The sequence below is a fragment of the Xenopus tropicalis genome, chromosome 5 (assembly GCF_000004195.4).
Source record: "Xenopus tropicalis strain Nigerian chromosome 5, UCB_Xtro_10.0, whole genome shotgun sequence".
Classification (NCBI taxonomy): domain Eukaryota; kingdom Metazoa; phylum Chordata; class Amphibia; order Anura; family Pipidae; genus Xenopus; species Xenopus tropicalis.
In genome coordinates this window covers 138,966,915-138,988,266 of record NC_030681.2, presented here as the reverse complement: position 1 = coordinate 138,988,266, position 21,352 = coordinate 138,966,915, and the positions used below count along the sequence as shown (strand labels likewise).

At 41.1% G+C, this 21,352-nt stretch overlaps 1 protein-coding gene across 3 annotated transcripts in view; it reads right to left on the bottom strand.

The window, feature by feature from the left end:
- The window catches only part of greb1 (growth regulating estrogen receptor binding 1), a 66,315-nt gene that overhangs the window by 24,451 nt on the left and 20,512 nt on the right, over positions 1 to 21,352 (bottom strand). For 2 of the 3 annotated variants that reach the window (XM_012963456.3, XM_012963457.3), the window contains exons 2-15: positions 20,133 to 20,289; positions 17,164 to 17,280; positions 16,514 to 16,690; positions 13,907 to 14,089; positions 12,355 to 12,495; positions 10,963 to 11,076; positions 10,057 to 10,182; positions 9,449 to 9,586; positions 8,197 to 8,382; positions 6,826 to 7,176; positions 4,023 to 4,151; positions 3,382 to 3,489; positions 2,398 to 2,595; positions 833 to 1,013 (exon numbers count right to left, since the gene is read on the bottom strand). In XM_012963456.3, the coding sequence (XP_012818910.1) occupies positions 833 to 1,013; positions 2,398 to 2,595; positions 3,382 to 3,489; positions 4,023 to 4,151; positions 6,826 to 7,176; positions 8,197 to 8,382; positions 9,449 to 9,586; positions 10,057 to 10,182; positions 10,963 to 11,076; positions 12,355 to 12,495; positions 13,907 to 14,089; positions 16,514 to 16,690; positions 17,164 to 17,280; positions 20,133 to 20,289 (2,306 nt within the window). The remainder of the gene's footprint in view (positions 1 to 832; positions 1,014 to 2,397; positions 2,596 to 3,381; positions 3,490 to 4,022; positions 4,152 to 6,825; positions 7,177 to 8,196; positions 8,383 to 9,448; positions 9,587 to 10,056; positions 10,183 to 10,962; positions 11,077 to 12,354; positions 12,496 to 13,906; positions 14,090 to 16,513; positions 16,691 to 17,163; positions 17,281 to 20,132; positions 20,290 to 21,352) is intronic. The other variant, XM_012963459.3, reaches the window with a different exon arrangement.

Here is a 21,352-nt window from a genome sequence, read left to right as displayed (position 1 = left end):
TTCATTCCCAGGGCCGGAGTCTGCGCAGCTCTCTTCCTTCTCCTGCTCCGCCCTCCCATCAGAATGTTGGATCTATGCTACCAACGGCTAGAGCTGCAGCAGGAAGCTACTAAGACCAAGCTAAAATGGCAGCTGTTATCTTAAACAAACAGAGGGAGCTTCTAGGGCTGTTTACTCAGCTTTGGTAAAACTTTCTGCAGAATAAATACAGTGTTCTATCTTGTACTAATGTGGCAAATCTATTGGCAATAAAATGCCAAAATGCCTTTCCTTTTCATTTAATTCAACACTCTCCAGGTTTCCACCATGAAAATGCTTTTATTCGTAAAGTGCAATTGAAAATAACACTATATAATATAACAATAAAAACACATTAGGAAAATGGATTACCAGTGCTGTATGCCTACTTCATGACTAAAGTGCAACTATAACTCCCTTTAGTGACATATTTGGGAAACTCTATGCATTTGATATGTGGATAAGCTGAGCAGTGCAACACCTGGGCTTGTAAACAAGGGATGTGAGCACATTGTTAGGCCGATTTACTCTATCCCCTTTGGGAAATATTATGCGCTTTATAACTGAGAAGTGAAGCAGTGTACAATCTGAATATTTTAAGAACTATGGCGTTCTCATTTGCCAAATGCAGAGTGGCAGTAACATATTTTATTAGGAAGTGATTTGCACATGTTGATTTTTCGACAACAATGGAGAGTTATAGTTTCACATTAAAAGGCTGATTCACTCCACGCTTTTAGGAGGTGTTATGTGCTTGATAATTAAGAAGTAAAGAGGTGTAGAATCTGAACATTTCTTAAATAAAAAAAAGTACCTGGTGAGATCCCAATGTGCGTGGTCATGAACGAGCACAAACAAGGTGTGAGGGTTCTGCAGGGCTCTGTGGAGGAACGTCTTGAATTTATTGGGCGCGTCGGAATCCAGTTTCATTATGTACTGCTCCAGCAGCTGCTTTGTGAGCAAGGCCTTCTCCACACCAAGCTCCAGTAGCACCCCTATATATACCAAGGAGATAGACTTAGTACAGCTCCAGTAGCACCCCTATATATACCAGGGAGATAGACTTAGTACAGCACCAGTAGCACCCCTATATATACCAGGGAGATAGACCTAGTACAGCTCCAGTAGCACCCCTATATATACCAGGGAGATAGACTTAGTACAGCTCCAGTAGCACCCCTATATATACCAGGGAGATAGACTTAGTGTAGCACCCCTATATATACCAGGGAGATAGACTTAGTACAGCACCAGTAGCACCCCTATATATACACCAGGGAGATAGACTTAGTACAGGTTCAGTAGCACCCCTATATATACCAGGGAGATAGACTTAGTACAGCTTCAGTAGCACCCCTATATATACCAAGGAGATGGACTTAGTACAGCTCCAGTAGCACCCCTATATATACCAGGGAGATAGACAAAGTACAGCTCCAGTAGCACCCCTATGTACAGTTCCAGTAGCACCCCTATATATACCAGGGAGATGGATTTAGTACAGCACCAGTAGCACCCCTATATATACCAGGGAGATAGACAAAGTACAGCTCCAGTAGCACCCCTATTTATACCAGGGGAGATAGACAAAGTACAGCTCCAGTAGCACCCCTATTTATACCAGGGGAGATAGACAAAGTACAGCTCCAGTAGCACCCCTATTTATACCAGGGGAGATAGACAAAGTACAGCTCCAGTAGCACCCCTATGTATACCAGGGAGACAGACTTAGTACAGCACCAGTAACACCCCTATATATAGCAGAGGAGCTAGACATAGTAAGTAATAGTTTCTGAACCTTAAACCATTTTTTGTAAATGAGACTCTTTTCGTAAATGAGACCCTTGGAGTCCCAAGAAGGATTAACTGCTTCTTGTGGGATACATTTGCCCTCTAAATGTTTATTGAGAGCATATACAGGAAAGTGTTTCTTTATCGCCTGCATTTTGGTAACAGGGCAGAAGTTATATTTCTTCATACTACGCACTTTATGGTCAAAAAGGCAGTTAAGTTTCCATGGAAATGTAAAGCAGGCTGGCGCGTGGAGTGAACTGAGAATAGCAACCTCCATCTGGCACAGGCTATGTATAACTGCTGTTGGGGTATTTGGGTACAAGCTGTGCAGTGTTTCCAGTATAACAGAGAATATTGCTGCACTGGCACATTGCACTGTTAGAAACTAACAAGGAGTGAGTGGACTGTACCATATATAACAAATCTGATCAAGAACTAGCCTCCCCTCTCAGTGCAAGCACCTAGGCACAATGGGCAGAGGGATGCAATATCGTTTCTTTATGCTGATAGCGCAATGTCCATGGAGCCCCAGCAAAATGCCATTATTCAACAACTGAATTATTGCAGTTCTAGGAGGGGCCTTACCTGAACTCCACAGATGAGAGAGTGTTTGCTGGTAGGTTATCTCCGATGGAGGAACACAGATAAGAAAATCCACTTTCTCAAATGAGCCCAAATCAAGGTTCTGAGTGCTGGAGTCGGCGATGGAGCAGACATGTGATAAGAGCTTTTGTGCCACGGCCAGCTGGGACGGGCGGACATGGTGCCACTCAGTGTTGTAACCTGCAGTAAAGGAAAATGCCAAGATGGATTGGCCCCTTTCATCATAGCAGTGAAATACAATGGAAAAACACAGGGGCATATGATCAAGTTTGGTTTCTAGCAGGACACCCAGATATTACAACTTTTAGGATCCATTATCTCAAAACAGCCAAAAAATGAACCGGTGTGAGATGTTGAACATCACAAAAGGCTACGGGGAACGATTCACTTTCTTTTCTGTTAACTCAATAAATTATTGATCAATATGAATGCTTCCCTGGCAGATCAATCACAGATCAGTTCAGGGCAAATTATTCTAAATCAGTCTAATATGATCACAAAACCCCAAAAATCTTTATGGACCAATGGGTATGACACCTGGAAAAGTGGAGCAGAAATTAACTCCCACCCATAATACTTAATGTAAAGTTGCTCTTCTGAGCACTTTTGCAACTGAAATTGAATTTTTCTTTGTTTTCTTGATATTAGCAGTTTAACACTGCTATTATCGAGAATGTGTAACAAGAGTGCCCCCCCACATATATTCATGACATTAGTAGTGTTAATCTGCTAATAGCATAAAAAAGAATTAGTTGCAAAAGTGCTCAGAATAAACCATTTTAAACTATGAGGCATGGGTGGTTATTTGAGATGGTATTTTCTCAAGAGAAATTAAGTGAAGTACCGGGAACTGCCTCTAACAACAACTGAGGATGATGGAATGAGTAGTTCAGTCAGGTGCTACAGGGTTAAACCATAACATTACTAACCCCAGTATGCAAAAGGGCGTGTTGCCCCCTTACTTACTAGTGCATATAGGACGTGGTGTTTCCGTGCTTGGCTTAATTGGTGATAACGTGGCAGCGCCTTGATTTTCCTGATAAAACTTGTCCAGCAGGAAATCTAAATCACCATCTAACAACAGATTCAAAGCATTCAGTACATGCAGGTGAAATACTCTTCAGTGGGGGTTAAAACTTTTAGGGGGTACATGATAATCAACCCACTGGGCTATTCATTCTTCCTTTGTATGGTGCTTATTTGGCTGTCCCATGTGACCACTGGGCATGCATAAAGTTATATAACAAGTCTGTGACTTTTTTAAAGGCGCATTCTCCACCAGTGTATTTATTTTATTAGATGGGAAGCACCCAGATCTGCCTCATCACTCTCCTATTCACTTCAAAGGAAACGTGTGGTGGCATCGGAGAAGCACCGTATCCACTCGAGTAAATAGAAGGCCAGGTGGCTATGGCCCTGATGTTCCCTGATCACGCCCAATCACATCCAGACATGATCAAATTGATGTGAAACTCCACCCACATTCTAGTAAGTTGCATCTTTAAAGGGCCCATTATTTGGGGCTGCACTCCTAAACAGGGACAACTGGAAGGTATGAAAGTAGAAATAACCCTGCAGAATCATATCATGTAGATAAAATCATTTACCTGGGCACAATGCATGAAAAAAAGCTGCTAAATTCTCCATCTTCCCGCTGGCTAATTCATACGTCACCTCTTTTAGGTAATCTGATGGAGAGAACATGCTTTCTACCAAAATCCGGGCCTGGTATTTTCCTGTGGCAAAAAAATACATACAAAATTGATATGCAGCGCAGTGTGATTATACAGATAGATAGATTATACAGAAATATTTCTCATAAGCGCTGTCCCTCAGCCTCCTTTCTTTGGTTTGAGTGGGGAGCAAACAATGTCACAAATGGACACAAAATGGCACAATAACCCTATGAGGTCACTGCTGCTTTCTTTGGCATTTCATTGGCTGCTAAGATGAGGAGCATAGAATTACCAGCTACTCAATGGCTCTTAGGCTACAAACACAACAGAGCAGGTAAAGCTTCCAAACAAGTGGAAAGTAACACAAAGAATTTAGAGCTCAATTAGAGAAGTCACTCATGTACTGTGCCTCGTAGAGCACTATGGGCCCGATTCACTAAAGTCCGAAATAAGGAGTGCTATTTATAGCATGCGTTAAAAATATTATCACTTCCTATTTTTCACTCGATTCACTAAAAGGACACTTGTCATAATTAAGAAGCGATGTTCTTGGCGTTATTTATCTTCCGATGACATATTTTCAAGCAATATATTACGCAGCGCACAAGATATTACGCAGCGCGCGATATTTTATGCAGAGCGCAATATATTACGCAGAGCGCAATATATTACGCACCTAACCATTACTTTCTGAAAACCACCATTTCCCTGAAAACTGGAGGATGCATCACTCTAGGGCCAACATATACTTGAAAAAATACGACTGCAAACTCCATGTTGTGTTGCCAATAGCTCACGAACCGCAATTTTCTTTAAGTACCGCCTGCCCCAAGTAGGGTTAATAGTCACACAGATTAACATGATATTTAGCGCATTTAACGCTTCATATGTGTTTGTGAATCATGCGTTAATACTATTTCTATTCGCTAATTAACGCAATGCGTTTTTTGGGGCATGCGATATGCGGATTAACACATGCGAAATGACTTTGATGAATTGGTACTTAATTATCGCATGCTTTTTAATGAAAAAAACTATGCGATAATCGTTATTGACCTTTAGTGAATCGGCCCCTATAACGCTTATCGCATAGTTTTTTTCATTAAAATATGTCATTGTAAGATAAATAACGCCAAGAACATCGCTTCTTAATTATGACAAGTGTCCTTTTAGTGAATCGAGCGAAAAATAAGAAGTGATAAGATTTTTAACGCATGCTATAAATAGCACTCCTTATTTCGGACTTTAGTGAATCGGGCCCTATTTGTCTGATTTTCATTACAATCTATTGCTGTGCAATAATAACCATAGCTCCTGAACCTTTTTTTTGCGTTTTGTTAAATAAATATTTTGCAGTGGATTCCCTAGTGTCTATTAATGTGTTTCTGCAATTTCAGGCTGGCTAATATTGCCACAGTTTTAGGTTGTTGCTATTTAACCCTACGATTCAGCAGCCACAGACCCAAAGGCTATTATCCCCCCACTGCTACTATAGGCACCATCTCTCCCTACTATACCTGCTATCCCACAGCCCCAGTCCCTTCCCAGAGGCTATTATCCCCCCACTGCTACTATAGGCACCATCTCTCCCTACTATACCTGCGCTATTATCCCCCCACTGCTACTATAGGCACCATCTCTCCCTACTATACCTGCTATCCCACAGCCACAGTCCCTTCCCAGAGGCTATTATCCCCCCACTGCTACTATAGGCACCATCTCTCCCTACTATACCTGCTATCCCACAGCCACAGTCCCTTCCCAGAGGCTATTATCCCCCCACTGCTACTATAGGCACCATCTCTCCCTACTATACCTGCTATCCCACAGCCCCAGTCCCTTCCCAGAGGCTATTATCCCCCCACTGTTACTATAGGCACCATCTCTCCCTACTATACCTGCTATCCCACAGTCCCAGTTCCTTCCCAGAGGCTATTATCCCCCCACTGCTACTATAGGCACCATCTCTCCCTACTATACCTGCTATCCCACAGCCACAGTCCCTTCCCAGAGGCTATTATCCCCCACTGCTACTATAGGCACCATCTCTCCCTACTATACCTGCTATCCCACAGCCCCAGTCCCTTCCCAGAGGCTATTATCCCCCCACTGTTACTATAGGCACCATCTCTCCCTACTATACCTGCTATCCCACAGTCCCAGTTCCTTCCCAGAGGCTATTATCCCCCCACTGCTACTATAGGCACCATCTCTCCCTACTATACCTGCTATCCCTCAGCCCCAGTCCCTTCCCAGAGGCTATTATCCCCCCACTGCTACTATAGGCACCATCTCTCCCTACTATACCTGCTATCCCACAGCCCCAGTCCCTTCCCAGAGGCTATTACCCCCCCACTGCTACTATAGGCACCATCTCTCCCTACTATACCTGCTATCCCACAGCCCCAGTCCCTTCCCAGAGGCTATTATCCCCCCACTGCTACTATAGGCACCATCTCTCCCTACTATACCTGCTATCCCACAGCCACAGTCCCTTCCCAGAGGCTATTATCCCCCCACTGCTACTATAGGCACCATCTCTCCCTACTATACCTGCTATCCCACAGCCACAGTCCCTTCCCAGATGCTATTATCCCCCCACTGCCACTGAAGGCACCATGTCTGCCGAAAAAAAATCACTCATGACTAATTGTATCCCTTCCCTAACAGAAGTGCATTGGAAACAAGCCCAGTCAGGACACATGCAGTGCTATAGGAAGTACAGGAGAGGTACCTGTTATTACAATGCAGGAATCTATACCATTGCTTCTGGAAGGGCAGATGATTACCACATAATTGGTCTTTGACAGTTTCCCTTCCACCAGCAGCTTGAACATCTCACAGAGCCCCTCCGCTAAGGAATAGCTGCACTCAATGATCTTCACACTCTCGTTACAGGAGCTGGCGGCGAGGCCGGCGAGCCAGGGAAGCTGCGCAGCAGTCACAGGAGTTATGGGGCTGGGAAGGTGCGGGAAAACCTGCGACACGGTCTGCTGATACTGGCGGATTTCAGCCAGGTGAGTTTCCCTCCATGAACGCATGAATATCTGCTCTAAGTCCTCTATCAAGGGAACCTGGTCTGGAGCTACAAAACCAAGAAAGTTGAGAATATACATATATAAATACATTTTATTTAAACTTTTGTTTAGGGTGGGCCAGGAGGGCAGTCAAGGGCAATTTCCATCAGCCCTTTCTTATTACAAGAATAGGTCTATATGTGGTGTACATTATATGTCATTGTTATAATAACAGCCCCTTGATGTCAGGTTCCCTGGTGGGCCCTAGGAGGCCTAGTCTGACATGGCCAGATGTCTGCTTTTATATTTCCAATGAAATACAGCTAACCCACATACAGATATAAAGCAGGCCATGGGCACACCAGTCATCTATATGAGAGTTGGGTTTCCCCTGCCTTGGTAGTGATGGCTAATTTATTCATAGGCAAGTGTATTTACTATATGTGTAACTAGATCAGAGTCACAGACTCAAGCGATGGGCCGACTAGAACACTGAACAGGCAGTTTACAAGTGACAGGAGCCAATGGCACATGGGACATCATACTTTTGCAATGAAATACTAAGATCTACCTCACATTCCCTCCCATTGTCCTTGGAGAATTGTAGGCCCAGTCCGACATTGCATTTTTCTACATTTAGATATTTTTGGCACACAGGAGTAATATTATGCTATAACATGGATTGTGCCATTAATCTAAATAGTGGGGGTTGGGCACAAAAAGGAATATGAGGCTGGGTGCCTTTTATTATTTTATTGGTTTAATGCCAACGTATTAAGTAGCACTTTACAGCGATTATACATCAATCCCAGCCCCAGTGGATCTTATGATCTAAGTTACATATCATATTCCCACACAACGGTCATTATTATCAGTAGCCAATTGACCTGTCTGTATGTTTTTGCAATGTGGATGAAAACTGAAGTACCTAAAGGAATCCAACATAGACACAGGGAGAACATACAACTTTGCAAATAGAACCAGATTCCTTATCTGAGAGTTTTCTCCCTGTCCCAGCTCTATACTTTGCCGCCAGTAGCTAGGATTAATATATAATACAGGTTTATAAGTGGGATGTCTCTACTCACCAAGCTGGACCAGATAATAGACTGTCAGCAGGAGCTGCATTTCCTCTGAGATGGGCTGAATTGTGGTGGGGCCGTACTGCTCATAGGCTTTGGGCATAGACTGAGAGTTTGTGTAGCAGTTGTGCAGGAGAGGGCTCACAATCACATCATTCACATTTCCACAGAGGTAGGGGAAGCTCCCGTGGCCTATAGAGAGCAGCAATAACATCAGTTACACAGAGATTAGCCTGCTTGTTCAACAATGGTTACAGCTTTCATTGGTGCTGCACCTTATTTATCGATCCTTGTAAGCTGCTTTAATAAACCAAGTGCTGTTTAAGAACCTATATAAATCCCTGACAACAGGGCTCATTTCCTTATGCAAGTGCAATTTCAGGCACAAATCACCACATTTATTACCCTATTATTTACCAAAATGCAGCATTTTCCACAATTCCAGCGTAAATGAAGCTGCATAGGGACCCTAGAATTACAGGGTGTTGGTAGCTCCAGGGTTCTGCAGCATCAAAATGTGCACTTGCTTCCAATTTGGCAGAGGAGACAGGACAGAAGCAAAGATACTTAGGGGAAACTTGGCAAAGTGTTTGAAACTGCATTTGTAAATGACCCCTTATATGTAATAAAATATTAAAAATAACTCTCAGAAGCCTGATATGTCCGTTTATCTAGAGCAACCCTGTCCAACATTACATGTAGTGGGCTGATTAATTCATATAGCATGTTTGAGGGTCAGACTACATTAAAATTATGAATTAAAATGATGATTTAGTACAGTAAAATCTATGGAGTTTTTGAGCAAACAGGGGGCCATAACATGGGTCACATCTAGCCCACAGGTCTCCAATTGGAAAGCCCTGATCTAAAGAATATGTTGGCATTCATGCAGCGGCACCCGGTGGTGAAAATAAGCACTGCATGTAAATGAGAATAGTGATTATTTAATTGCCTGGGCTGCTGTATGTGCAAAGGCTAGCCTTCCAATGAGCGCTCAAAGCAGTGATGGAGGGACCCAGCCTAAGCGCCAACTAGGGTGAGACTTGGGATAAACTTTCTTACCTGGTTATTGCAGTGGGACTATAGCATGATGGCTTATACAGCAAAGCTTTCATAAATGTGCAACCTTATTCTGATGAGGCTCTCATTAAATGAAAGACGACAAATAGGCTTGAATCCTGAATCTCTGAAAACCACTGCACTGTTCCACATAGGCTCAGTGTGTTCTTAGTGAACCAAATCTTCAATTCTTACTCACCCTTGAAAATGACAGGCTTAATCATGCTGGTTTTCAGCAGGTTCTCGGGTACAGACACAGACTCTCCTCTCACCACCATGGATGAAGACAGAAGGCCTCCTGGGGTGGATTGTGTGGCACACATCTGAGGCATGGCATCTACCAAGAACACAATGATGCACATTGGTAAGTACTAAACATGTGCCTCCTTCATCTTTTCTTACTCTCTCTCAATACCGGGCATTTAAGGGTCACTATGCATAGGCATCAGGGGATCAGATTTTTTGCCCAGAGTGACCCACCTTTCAATTACCTCCATAGAGAGCCATGGAATGGTATTAGGAAAAGACTTAAGGGGATCATATTTGTTGCCCAGACTGACCCACCTTCCAATTACCCCCATAGAGAGCCAGGGGTAAAACACAGAGAACCCTTCATTAACCCTACATTTGCAGAAACATAGTAAATTCTCAGATGCCCAGCCATACAGTGATGCTATAGAGAGTCATTTGTCATTTGTTGAAACGTAGGGATAGGGTATTCCTGCTCTCCTACTCCTTCCATGACCCAATAGAGACACAACTGTCAGACCCCAGCTATCCAATGACCCTATGCTACTCAAAACTTACCACCTTTTCCACAGATACTTGAGTTAATAAAATTGCTCTGTGCAAAGCTGGCATCTGTTGATGTTGGCGACTCTGGAGACCATCCTTTGTGGCGTTTTTTTGGGGGGGCAGAATTTGTCAAATTTCCTATTATTTAAGAAAAAAAGTAACAAAAGTTAGCAGCATCCAGTCACCTATTTGGAATCAATTTGATATACACCCTGCTTTGTACTTCTTTGCAGAATATGTTGACTTTATCAATACAGGATAATAATATACATGGTAAAATGCAGCTGTGCAATTACCCATAGCAACCAATCAGCGCTAAGCTTTATTGTCCTACCTTGACCTGAACTGATCAAAGCTAATTGCTGATTGACTCATTGCACTGAAGCAAACCTCTGTTGGTTTCTGGTGCTGAATATACACAGCTCAGTACTGCACTCTAGATCTAAATCAGCGATTAAGAAGTCCATGCTGGATATGTTTCCTTCTACAAGGGGGCAGTGTAGCTCTAGATTTCTGACATGCCTTAGTCTTTTATAATGTAAAAAGTATAAGAAATTCCCAAATATTTACAGAAACACAGGCTATTGTTGCAGAAGGTGCCTGTCCCAGATATGCAGGGCTTAAATGGGAATCCAGTACAACTGCAATTCTCCAAAAAAAAATTATATGTATTTTGAACATTATATTGAACTTGAGAACTGAGCATTCCTCATCTACCTCTTGGCATTTATACATTTAGGTGGAAACTGCCCTATTGTTTGCTTCCTTGATGTTTAACTTTAATGATTTGTTTGCAGAATTACAACTAACAAAATATGACATGCAACAATTTAAGAATATTTAGATTACAGGTAGCAGGTGCGATACACATGGCAGGCTTTACTTCCCCTTTAAAGAAAACGCATGTTTGAATTGTACCTAAAACCGAGGCCCTTGCTGGTGCTGAGGGATTCACCTTTGCAGACTGCTGGGGGCACAGGTACCCATTCATATTCTGGTATGAGGAGCTGACTTGTAAGTAGCCATTATCTCCTGTACAAAAAATAAATGATATAAATAAAAAAATACAATGTATAATACATTTTTAGTGATTTAGTATTCAAATAAGGTCATATTAAAATTAACTGTGTGTTTGTATTATGTATTTATTTAGGTTGCCATGCTTCAAATATAATATTGAAAATACCTGCCCTACCTCCTGTATCTGGCAATGCATGTAGCCAATGAGCCAGTAGTATCTATACTATCACCTGTCAAGGGCAGCACTACCAACACGCAACAATCATCCACCCATGCATTGTGTACCCTGCTATCCCTAGCCTGATTATCACAGGGTGTAGACATGCCACAATATTCCAGCGATGGCTGACAACTTGGGCGTCATGGGTCTCCATGCTACTAAGTTAGCAACATTCCCTTGATCCATCCCAGTCATGCCCATTATGCCAAAAAACAACTTCCAGGACTGGCCTAAACCTGCCCTGTCCTCCTTGCAACCTACAAATCCCACTCTTATGTTTTTAGGGGCACTCTCTGCCATGAGGCTTTGACTGCAGTACAACCTGTACCCCCCTAATAGCACCCCCACTGACAAATATATAACATACAGGCAGTTAATTGCCTCCTAATAAGAATTGGCTCTAGTGAACGTTATAGGGACCTTAGATTGTAAGCTCCACTGAAGCAGGGACTAATGGGGACGATGTATCATCTCTGTAAAGAACTGTGGAATATGTTGGTGCTATATAAAAAATAATAATAATATTTATCCACTAAAGCTAAGCTGAAAATGTAATAGAAATAATATCAGCCATTACTGATTAGAACTAATGATATCACTAAGCACTGTTTATAAGGATATCATTTACAAGATATTCATGACTCTTGTGCATTATACCTGCATTATACACAAAAGCCATGAATATCCTGTAAAGTATATCCTTATAAACGCTGCTTAGTGATGTCATCCATTATAACTGGTGCTTAATGATGTAATTTCTGTCACATGACTCACTAAAACTTGTGTATTATAATAAATAAAGTACCCCCGTTGAAAAATATGAAGATATTAGAAGTCACCTCGGAGTTCCATGACCTGTATAAAAGCACTCAGCCTTATGTCTCATGCTTTTATATGGTCATGGAACTCCTTAGTGACTTCTAATATCCTTATATTTTACAACAGGGGGTACATTATTCACTATATAATATCTATATGTAAGTCAAACAAGAGGTCTGTCTGACAGCCAATGCAACAATTACAATGAAAAGAATGCACAGACTGATAAATGTGCTGTTTTGCCTCCATACCAGTAAGGACACCCCCACTGTTCAGATATGAATTGGGGGCAGTAGGTGGGTCACTTGACTTGTTCATGGATCCAGGTCCATCCTGCATAGCAGGTACAGTACTTGAGCACATGTTAGCAGAAAGGTTCTGGCTTCTGACCTCTAAACACAAAACAAAGGGACACTTGTTACTGGTACTACTCAGTGCTCTATTTTTCTGCAAATATCTGGGTTATTTTAATCATGAATTATCTCTATTCAAAATGTAATTCATGTTAAATATCAATGTGAGTTATTTTTAAACAACTGCATTTAAAGCACAGCTCTTTGTTACAGCCAAATGTGTCCCAATGATGTTAAAAGTTAAATAGCCAAGAATCCACATTTGCCGAACTGCTAGTTTGAGTTACTTTGGACCTGATTTAGGGTCGTGGCAGACGGGGAGATTAGTCGCCCATGACAAGGTAACTTCCACGATTTCGGGAAATCGCAGCGCCGCATATCTCATCCCACCGGCGATTTACATTCAAGCCAGTGGGATGGCATATCGGGAAGATTAGTCGTCCGTGACAAGGGAGATTTGTTGCCGCGACTAATCTCCCCTTCTGCCACGGCCCTTACACACTGAGAATAAACTGAAATAAACTGAAACATCAATATTACTGTAATATACAGGCTAATGCAGTATATTAAAAATCAACACATCACAACATAATAGCAACGTTTCAGGCAAGCTACGTGCCCTTTCAAACCATATACAAATCAGTGATAAATTGAATATAAAGGCATATGCAGGAAATGACCTCACATAACACACTAGCATATAGAAAGCCCACATTATTGGATAAATAGGATCTCATAACAATACAAAACCATACTGAACTAAATAAACAGAAATAAATCATAATCTTTATTCAAGCCTAAAGGATGATAAGTTCCCTATCACCTCCTCTTTTCAGAGGGGGTATAGTTTCCATATATTTTTTTTTTTATATATATTTTCTATACATTTTATTGATCTGAGTTATGGCCTTTATCCAAAAAAATTGTTCGATACAGGTAATGTGGTATTGCCTAAATTGATATTATGTATATATATATATATATATCTTTAGGCTGGGCACCCCATTACACAGCTTTTTGCCCCGGTAGGGGCCATCAACACAGTTTGGGCACCATCCAAAGTATGGATGGAAATGGAGACACTGAATACAAAATATCTGGAAATTCCTGTTGCTACTGTGAGACTTCTTTCCACAAGGAAAAAAATTAGAACCTGCCACTTCCAGGAGGAAGTATATATCTTATATATAAGGAAGCGCAACATTGGCACTATAAACAGTGTCTTCCCTAGAAGCAGCCCTGGGAGTAATGGACAGGCTCGGAGACAATCTGTGGATTCTGGCAATTGCCACAGACAGTCACTATTTATTGGGCTAATCCCAGTCCAGATCTGGTTATGAAGGACCCCAAATATTACAGGAAACTTGCCAGGATAATCTATCCCACACACAAAATGTTAGTACTCCCCTGAAGTGGAGGAACCTACAGCCACATTTTGCTATTTACTCACCCGTGCCTTTCCAGGATATTATTGCTCCCTTGGTCAGGTTCCCCTGCGCATTCCTGATGAGGTAATACTTCAAGTGTTTCTGCTTTTTGGGCTGAGTCGCGAGCTTTAGGTTGATGTGATTGGAAAACTCTGTGAAATATCGGAAGCCTTTTTCTCCACAGCCAACGCAGTTGCCAGAAAACCCTTAAAAACGGAACAACCAAAGTCATATTTCATTGGCTTCATGGCTGTTAAAGTATCCTGGCACATGTTCCTCTCCATCTGTTTTAGTTTAATAGGTGAGTCCTTCTCTGGTGCATCCTATCCTGCCTCTCATGGTCCAATAACTAGCCCAAGGGCACCCCAAAAGTAAATGAATCTACATTAATGCAAGGTGTCAGTCAACCATATTCAAGCTTTCTGAGGAATCATGTATTTACACCCAGTTTAGCCCAGGGATACCTTAATTATGTGAAAATTAAGAGCATCTATGAGAACACAATGCCTATAATGATTCACATGAATCATAACAATGGGTAAGTTAATAACACTTCTCCAGCTGAATCCTGCACTGAAATCCATTTAAATCCATTTATTTTGAAATTTGACATAGGGCTTGACATATTCTTTCTTTCCCAAGTGCCTTCAGTCATGTGACTAGTGATCTGATAATCTTCAGTCACACTGCGCAGCAAGTGGTATATATGAGATTAACACTGAGTAGTAAAAAAAGTCTGCCCGTGACTCCTTCAGTTACACTAAGTAGCACAAACAATAGCTTATCTGATAGCAGCTCTGTTGTGTAGCGCTGGCTCTTTCTGAAAGCTCAGATGGCTGCCTACACACCAATATTACAGCTAAAAAAATACATTTATTGGTTCAAAAATAACATTTTAAATAGTGGAATTAATTATTTGCATTGCAGATTGAGCTCTGGTACGAGAGCTCTGTGTAAAAGAAAGTTCTTAATTGTTCCAATTTTTGTATTTTGCCAGTCTGGCACAGGTTGAATATCACTGATATAAATACTAAGAATACAATGCAATAATTATACTGAGTACTTACATGCAATTGGTACTTTCACCAAGAACATTTCCTGCCTAAAGGTGTACAAAAAAAGACATTTGTGCCCTGTGCTAAAAACTATCCCTGGTTCCAGAGTATATTTATATTTTCAAATTAATTTCTATGGAGCAGCTGGCCGTGAAGTATTGGAGCCTGGAGGAAGGCATTGAAAAGAAACTCAATTTAATTCATATAATATACAGTATAGTGCAACATTAAAGAGAAGATGAAAAACAAGCCAGCGTCATTCGCTCAATTATTTGGCATTTCATAAACCAGAGAAATTGTAGCCTCATTCATCCGGCCTGCTGTCTGGTTTCTATGGGTACCGGAAAACCTTTCCTTGCATGGGTACGATACGAGGAGCTAGACGGATGCATCACGCACTCTGCTATATGGGTTGCTAAAGGTCACCGTGACTTTGGAGGTCATGACAACTCAGCAGTGTGAACAATTCGTATGGGGTAATGAAAGTATTTGCCGGCCATCTGCTTAACATCCATGAAACGACTGCAGGAACATGAGAAGGCCTATAGCATTATCCCAAAGGAAAGGGGGTCATGAAAAGCATAAAACACGGAACTGCTCAATTAAATATTACACACCCAGTGTAACATCAGAAAGCAACATTTCCTCTGGGGCCCCATGCAGAGTTAATATTTTAGGCCGACAAGTAATACCAAAAATGTTTTTTGGCAGTGATAGGGCCCGCTACAGGCTGCCCTGCATTCTACAGCTGGGGTTGAACCCAGTCAGCCCTAAAGCTGCACACTATGGATAGGGGGTATTATTCACTGGAAATAAAATAGGTAGGGCACAGTCGTATACGGAATCTGCAGAAGATAAATCTATATAAAAATGTACTATATTAAAGGGGCAGTTTACCTTTACATTAACTTTTAATATGTTATAGAATGCCCTATTCCTAGCAACTTTGTGATTGGTCTTCTTTATTTATTTTTTTCTATAGTTTTCAACTTATTTGGCTTCCACATCTACATTTTTCCAGTTTTCTAATGGGGGTCACTGACCCAGCAGCAAAAAACTATTGCTTCCTGATCTTACAATTTTATTGTTATCATTACTTGGTATTACTTATCTTTCTATTCTGGCCCTCTCCTAGTCATATTGTCGTCTCTCATTTAAAACCACTAAATATGGGCTGTGTTTGGTAGCCCTATGTGGACTGGCGGCCTACAGAAGGTACTGTTTGTCAGTACATCTGTTTTTATGCCCACATACAAGTATCTGTTTTAATTTGCCTCCTACCGGGCCGTGCTGCTGAAAAGGTTGGGAAGCCCTGCACTATATGACTTCAAACCAAAAATTCAAAAATAAGCACCTGCTTTAAGGCCACAGGTAGCAACATATAAGGGGTTGGTGAGCAACACTGGGGGTTGAGGATCACTGCTATGTAGTATCCATTCAAAATTTTAGCCATAGTCAATCATTTTATAAAGTAAATTAGGTTCTATAAAAAAAGACTAAAGGGAAATAGTTTCATTATCTCCCTGCCTCTTGTCAATAAAACACCCCAAAATCAGGCCACAGTCCTAAACTTACCTAGTAGTGCATTGCATCCATTATCATCTGGTAAAAACCTCTTGTCCACTGCACACACTAATATGTGATCAGGTAGACTGGGAGACTTGACGCCAACCAATAAAAATCCAGGTGGCACATCAAAGTAGTCAGTAGATAGTGAGGAGAGCCTTAGGTCCTTCCCAGCCTGACAAAATCCTACAAATCATCATGAAGAGAATGTTATTCAACGTATGGTGTAATACAACATGAGAATCAATCTGCTGTAAATTGTGGTCTTCTCAAGATCTCAGGTATATAAGAACAAAGTGCAACTGGTCTTCAGGCTTGATCTTTGACCAGATAGGGTGGCAATGTACAGCCTAAAGGTAAGGAATAACTACCATTCCTTTATACATTCATTGGGTATAGGTTATTAGGTACCCAGATGATTTCTCCCTTGCATACATATATTGTATTTGGAGAGGTGGAGCTGCCATATATTTACTAAGCTGAGCATTCATTATGACGGATCTACCATGCCTGTTGAGATATAAAATTGCACACAAACCCTTCAGTTTTTGAAAACATTATGAATATCTATGTACCTAGTGAACTCAGGGAACACAGGATTCATTCATTCCATAATCTACTAGTAATCCCATTTTTTTATTCTTAGAACTGAGTCTTACCATCGGTGGTACAACAGCCTTCTGGGGGTGGCTTACTCTGGTAAGAAAGGGGTGGACTGCTTGAGCCAGATCCATCATCCTCATCATCTTCTTCATCATCATTGTCTGCTCGGCCACCTGTAGAAGAAACCCTATGCTGAGATCTAAACTTTAAAAAAGATGAAGGGCATTGGCATACTAGACACTGCCAGGGTCATTTATCAACACTGGGCAAATTAGCCCATCGTCAGTTACCCATGGCAGGCAATGAAAAAAAGCCAAGCACTGGTTGCTATGGGTTACTGCCCACAGGCAAGTTTGCCCAGGGTTAATAAATGAGCCCCATTGTACACAGATATATGGGATCTTAGGATGACTTGTTAGAATGTCCTCCCTCATAAATTGAGAAATTATCAGTGTAACCTATGCCCTTCCATTAGAAGAAATTGGTACCTTAAGAGTCTTAATGTAACCCATGCCCTACCATTAGAAGAAATCTGTACCTTAAGAGTATTAGTGTAACCCATGCCCTACCATTAGAAGAAGCTAGACTGAGGAGCCAAGAAAGGTTCATAGTATCCTACAGCAAAGGACATCTACAGGCATTCATGACTTTTAGTATAATAGGCATGACTGGGGTGAATCAGGAACTTGGCCATTCTTCTGTGGATGATTTTATTTGCATTAGGGCCCCATGCTACTTGTTGGGAGTATTCAGCGACCAGGGGACCAAATGACCAATCAGTTAATAACTGGGGGGAGGGCCTTGCTAACTTAGTATGGGGACCATGATTTCTGCCTAAGCAGCTAACCCTGTAAACTGCAAATGCTCCTTTTTATTTTCTGAAGAGTTTTCCCCTGAGAAGCAGATGCCTGAGTGGTGCTGTTAGACACCTTGTGGAATTTATTGTATCATTAAGACACTGTTGGGCAGCCATTGTTATCACATCCACATCAGCATGTCTGGATGCACATGCCCCAGGCTGAGAAAGAGAAAGGCTTGCTTAGCTGCTCCTCCTACCGTCTCCACCAGAGAAGGCAAAAGCTTACCTAAAAAAAAAGTTCACAAGCTTTTCTATAATAGTTTATTCCTACTACATTTGTATGAGAAAAGTCTTCAGCAAAACAGTAACAGAACTCAAAGATCATTGCCGTGCTGCCATTAGACCTCAAATCAATGTCTCTCTGGGATATTTTGAGCGTAAAGCCCAACGCTTGGTGAGGAGGAGTGTAAATAATAATCGCAGACCAGACTATGGCCTTTTTGAAAATAATGGCTTCACTGAGTTAAATCTCTAAGGGCTACAGATGTCTAAAGGTAAAGGAGGAGAACATCTGGGGCAAAGTGAGTGGTTTATGTATATAGTATGCTTGATAAAGGGGTCACTTTGCCCCGAAACGTTGCACCTCCGCAATAAACTTTTGAAAGGGTTTTTGCCCTTGTTTGCAGCCCTGAGTGCCATTTGCTTTTTGTTGCTTATGTATATAGTGCCACGGATGCCGTGTCTGTCTGTGCTCACAAAACAAGGGGCAGCAGATTACCCCGGTGGAGAAACCCCCACATGTGATATCAGCCTACGGACCGAGACACGGAGCCTGCACTTTGCACCTTGGGCAGCGCAGCCCTGTACATTACAGGATAGTACATTATAGAATGTTGTTTTCTTAGCCTCTTTCCAACTTTCAGAAAGGGGTTATAAACCCGGAAGGCAAAAAAAAAAAACTATTATTCTGCGAATTTGCAATTTAATTTTATTATTTCTTATCTTTTTATGCAGGCCCCCTCCTATTCATCTTTTTGTCTTTCGGTTATATATATATATATATATATATATATATATATATATATATATATATATATATATATATATATATATATATATATATATATATATATATATATATATATATAAAGCAAGACAGTGAGCCGCACACACAGGGACTTAGTTAGAAAACGAAAAAAATTTTATTAATGAAAAAAATCCAACGTTTCGAGCACCAACTGTGCTCTTCCTCAGGGACAAAACCCGGGTTTTGTCCCTGAGGAAGAGCACAGTTGGTGCTCGAAACGTTGGATTTTTTTCATTAATAAATTTTTTTTTGTTTTCTAACTAGGTCCCTGTGTGTGCGGCTCACTGTCTTGCTTTATACATGTTTTTTGCTAGCACCCGGGGCAGTTGATTACTATTAGGGTGTGCTCTGTTTGTCTCTGTATATTTATATATATATATCCAAATGGTGTCCGCACTCCAAGGCTCAATATTCTGCGGGGTGCTAGCCAAAATTATGTATGTATAGAAAATAATTATCTGTGGCCAGCACACCCTTCAATGTTTCATCAAAAAAAAATTTATTGCAGATATATTGTTAAAACCAAAGTTTCGGTCCTTATTAGGACCTTTCTCAAGGAGAAAATTTTTTTATTGAAACATTGAAGGGTGTGCTGGCCACAGATAATTATTTTCTATATATATATATATATATATATATATATATATATATATATATATAGTAGTGTTTGTGATAAGGACATTATATTTGTAAGCATTGGGGAAGGGCACTGTGAATGATGTATTAACTGCTGTGGAATATGATAGACAGATAGATAGATAGATAGATAGATAGATAGATAGATAGATAGATAGATAGATAGATAGAAATCTGGAATACCCACCAATAAATTTGTATTCAAATATACTGAGCTATATTTATAACTATTCACTGATCTATTATAATTATCATTATAATTTGAGTGTCCACAGTGCAGGATCAAGGAGTAATAAAACACAAAGTCTTGTGCGAAAATCTTGATTATAAGAGCTTACAGTCTACATTATAAAGCGTATAATACTGAATGTATGGTTTGTGTGAGTGTTGAACATGTACTTAGTGAGGCTATGGAGAACATAAATAAAGACAAGTTTCACTAAGAGGTTTATATCCCCCACCCCAATAATATATATAATACCTAATAATAAGGAATTTCTTACCTTCCAGGGATGAAAACTGCTGTTCAGCTTCCAAATACAGCTGGGAAAACACAGGTCTGGGGACCAGGGTATTGGATCTCAGGGAAGCCTCAATAGAATTGTGCAGAACTTCTTCAAACCTCGTTGTCTTCAATTGCCCTGCATACGAATTTCCCATCTTCACGGCGAGAAGGAACAGAAAAAAGTTACACTTCCAGGAGAAAGGGCAGAGAAGCCCCTACGTGGGGGATATTGTGGGGGGATATGCTGATGGTGTTCCAATAATCATAATCAGTGATCTGACACCAGCATCAAGTCTGCCCTGCCAGAGGTAACTCAGTAGTGAGAAGGCTGCAGTGAGGCAGAAGATTCCTCCTCCTCCTCCTTCAGAGAGAGAGAGATGAGACCCTGCTGATAGATTGCAGGAAACAATCCAGCCAGCAGCCTTTCCTCCAACTCAGCAGTGACCACGCTCTGACACCTTATAAAAGAACTTCCCAGCTCTCTGACCCTTATTGCTCCCCATGGGTTACAAGCTGTCCAAGAACATCACAGTGTGTGCAACACTCCACTCCTTACATTCCCTGCCTATTATCCAGGAACGCTCAGTCCCTGGGGGGCACTCACTGCAAATGCTCTAGGGATTGCAAATAACCACTTTTAGCAACTGCTTTCTATTTTTCTTTTCTCTTTTTTTCCCTTAAATGTAAATGTTTAGATGAACAGGTTTTATTTTACCAGCTTTAATGTTTCCCAGTGGCCGCTTTGTAAGCAACGTTGCTGACTCTCTGGTACAGACTTAATACTTTTTCAGGGAGAATGCTCCATAGGGGCTGGCAAAAGATTAAAGAAGAATAGGCAGGGTTTGGGGCATAAGGCAAGAGGAGATAAAATGACATAAAGGGCTACGACAATTGGTCACCTGTTTCAAAGTAGCTGATGGTCGCTATGGGTTACTGGACTAAGGATGCACTGAATCCACTTTTTTCGGATTTGACCAAACCCCGAATCCCTTGGCCAAATACCAAATCGAATCCGAATTTGTGTTTGCAAAATAGTTTACAGAAGGGTTCAATTTCTGTGTTTACATGACCATAAGTCACATGATTTTAAGGATTCAGTTCGGCCAGGAGCATGGATATGGCCAAATCCTGCCAAAAAAGGCAGAATCGTGTCCGAATCCCGAAACTGAATGCTGGTTTCAGACTAATTTTGCACTTTTTTTTTTTTTTTTTTTAGAA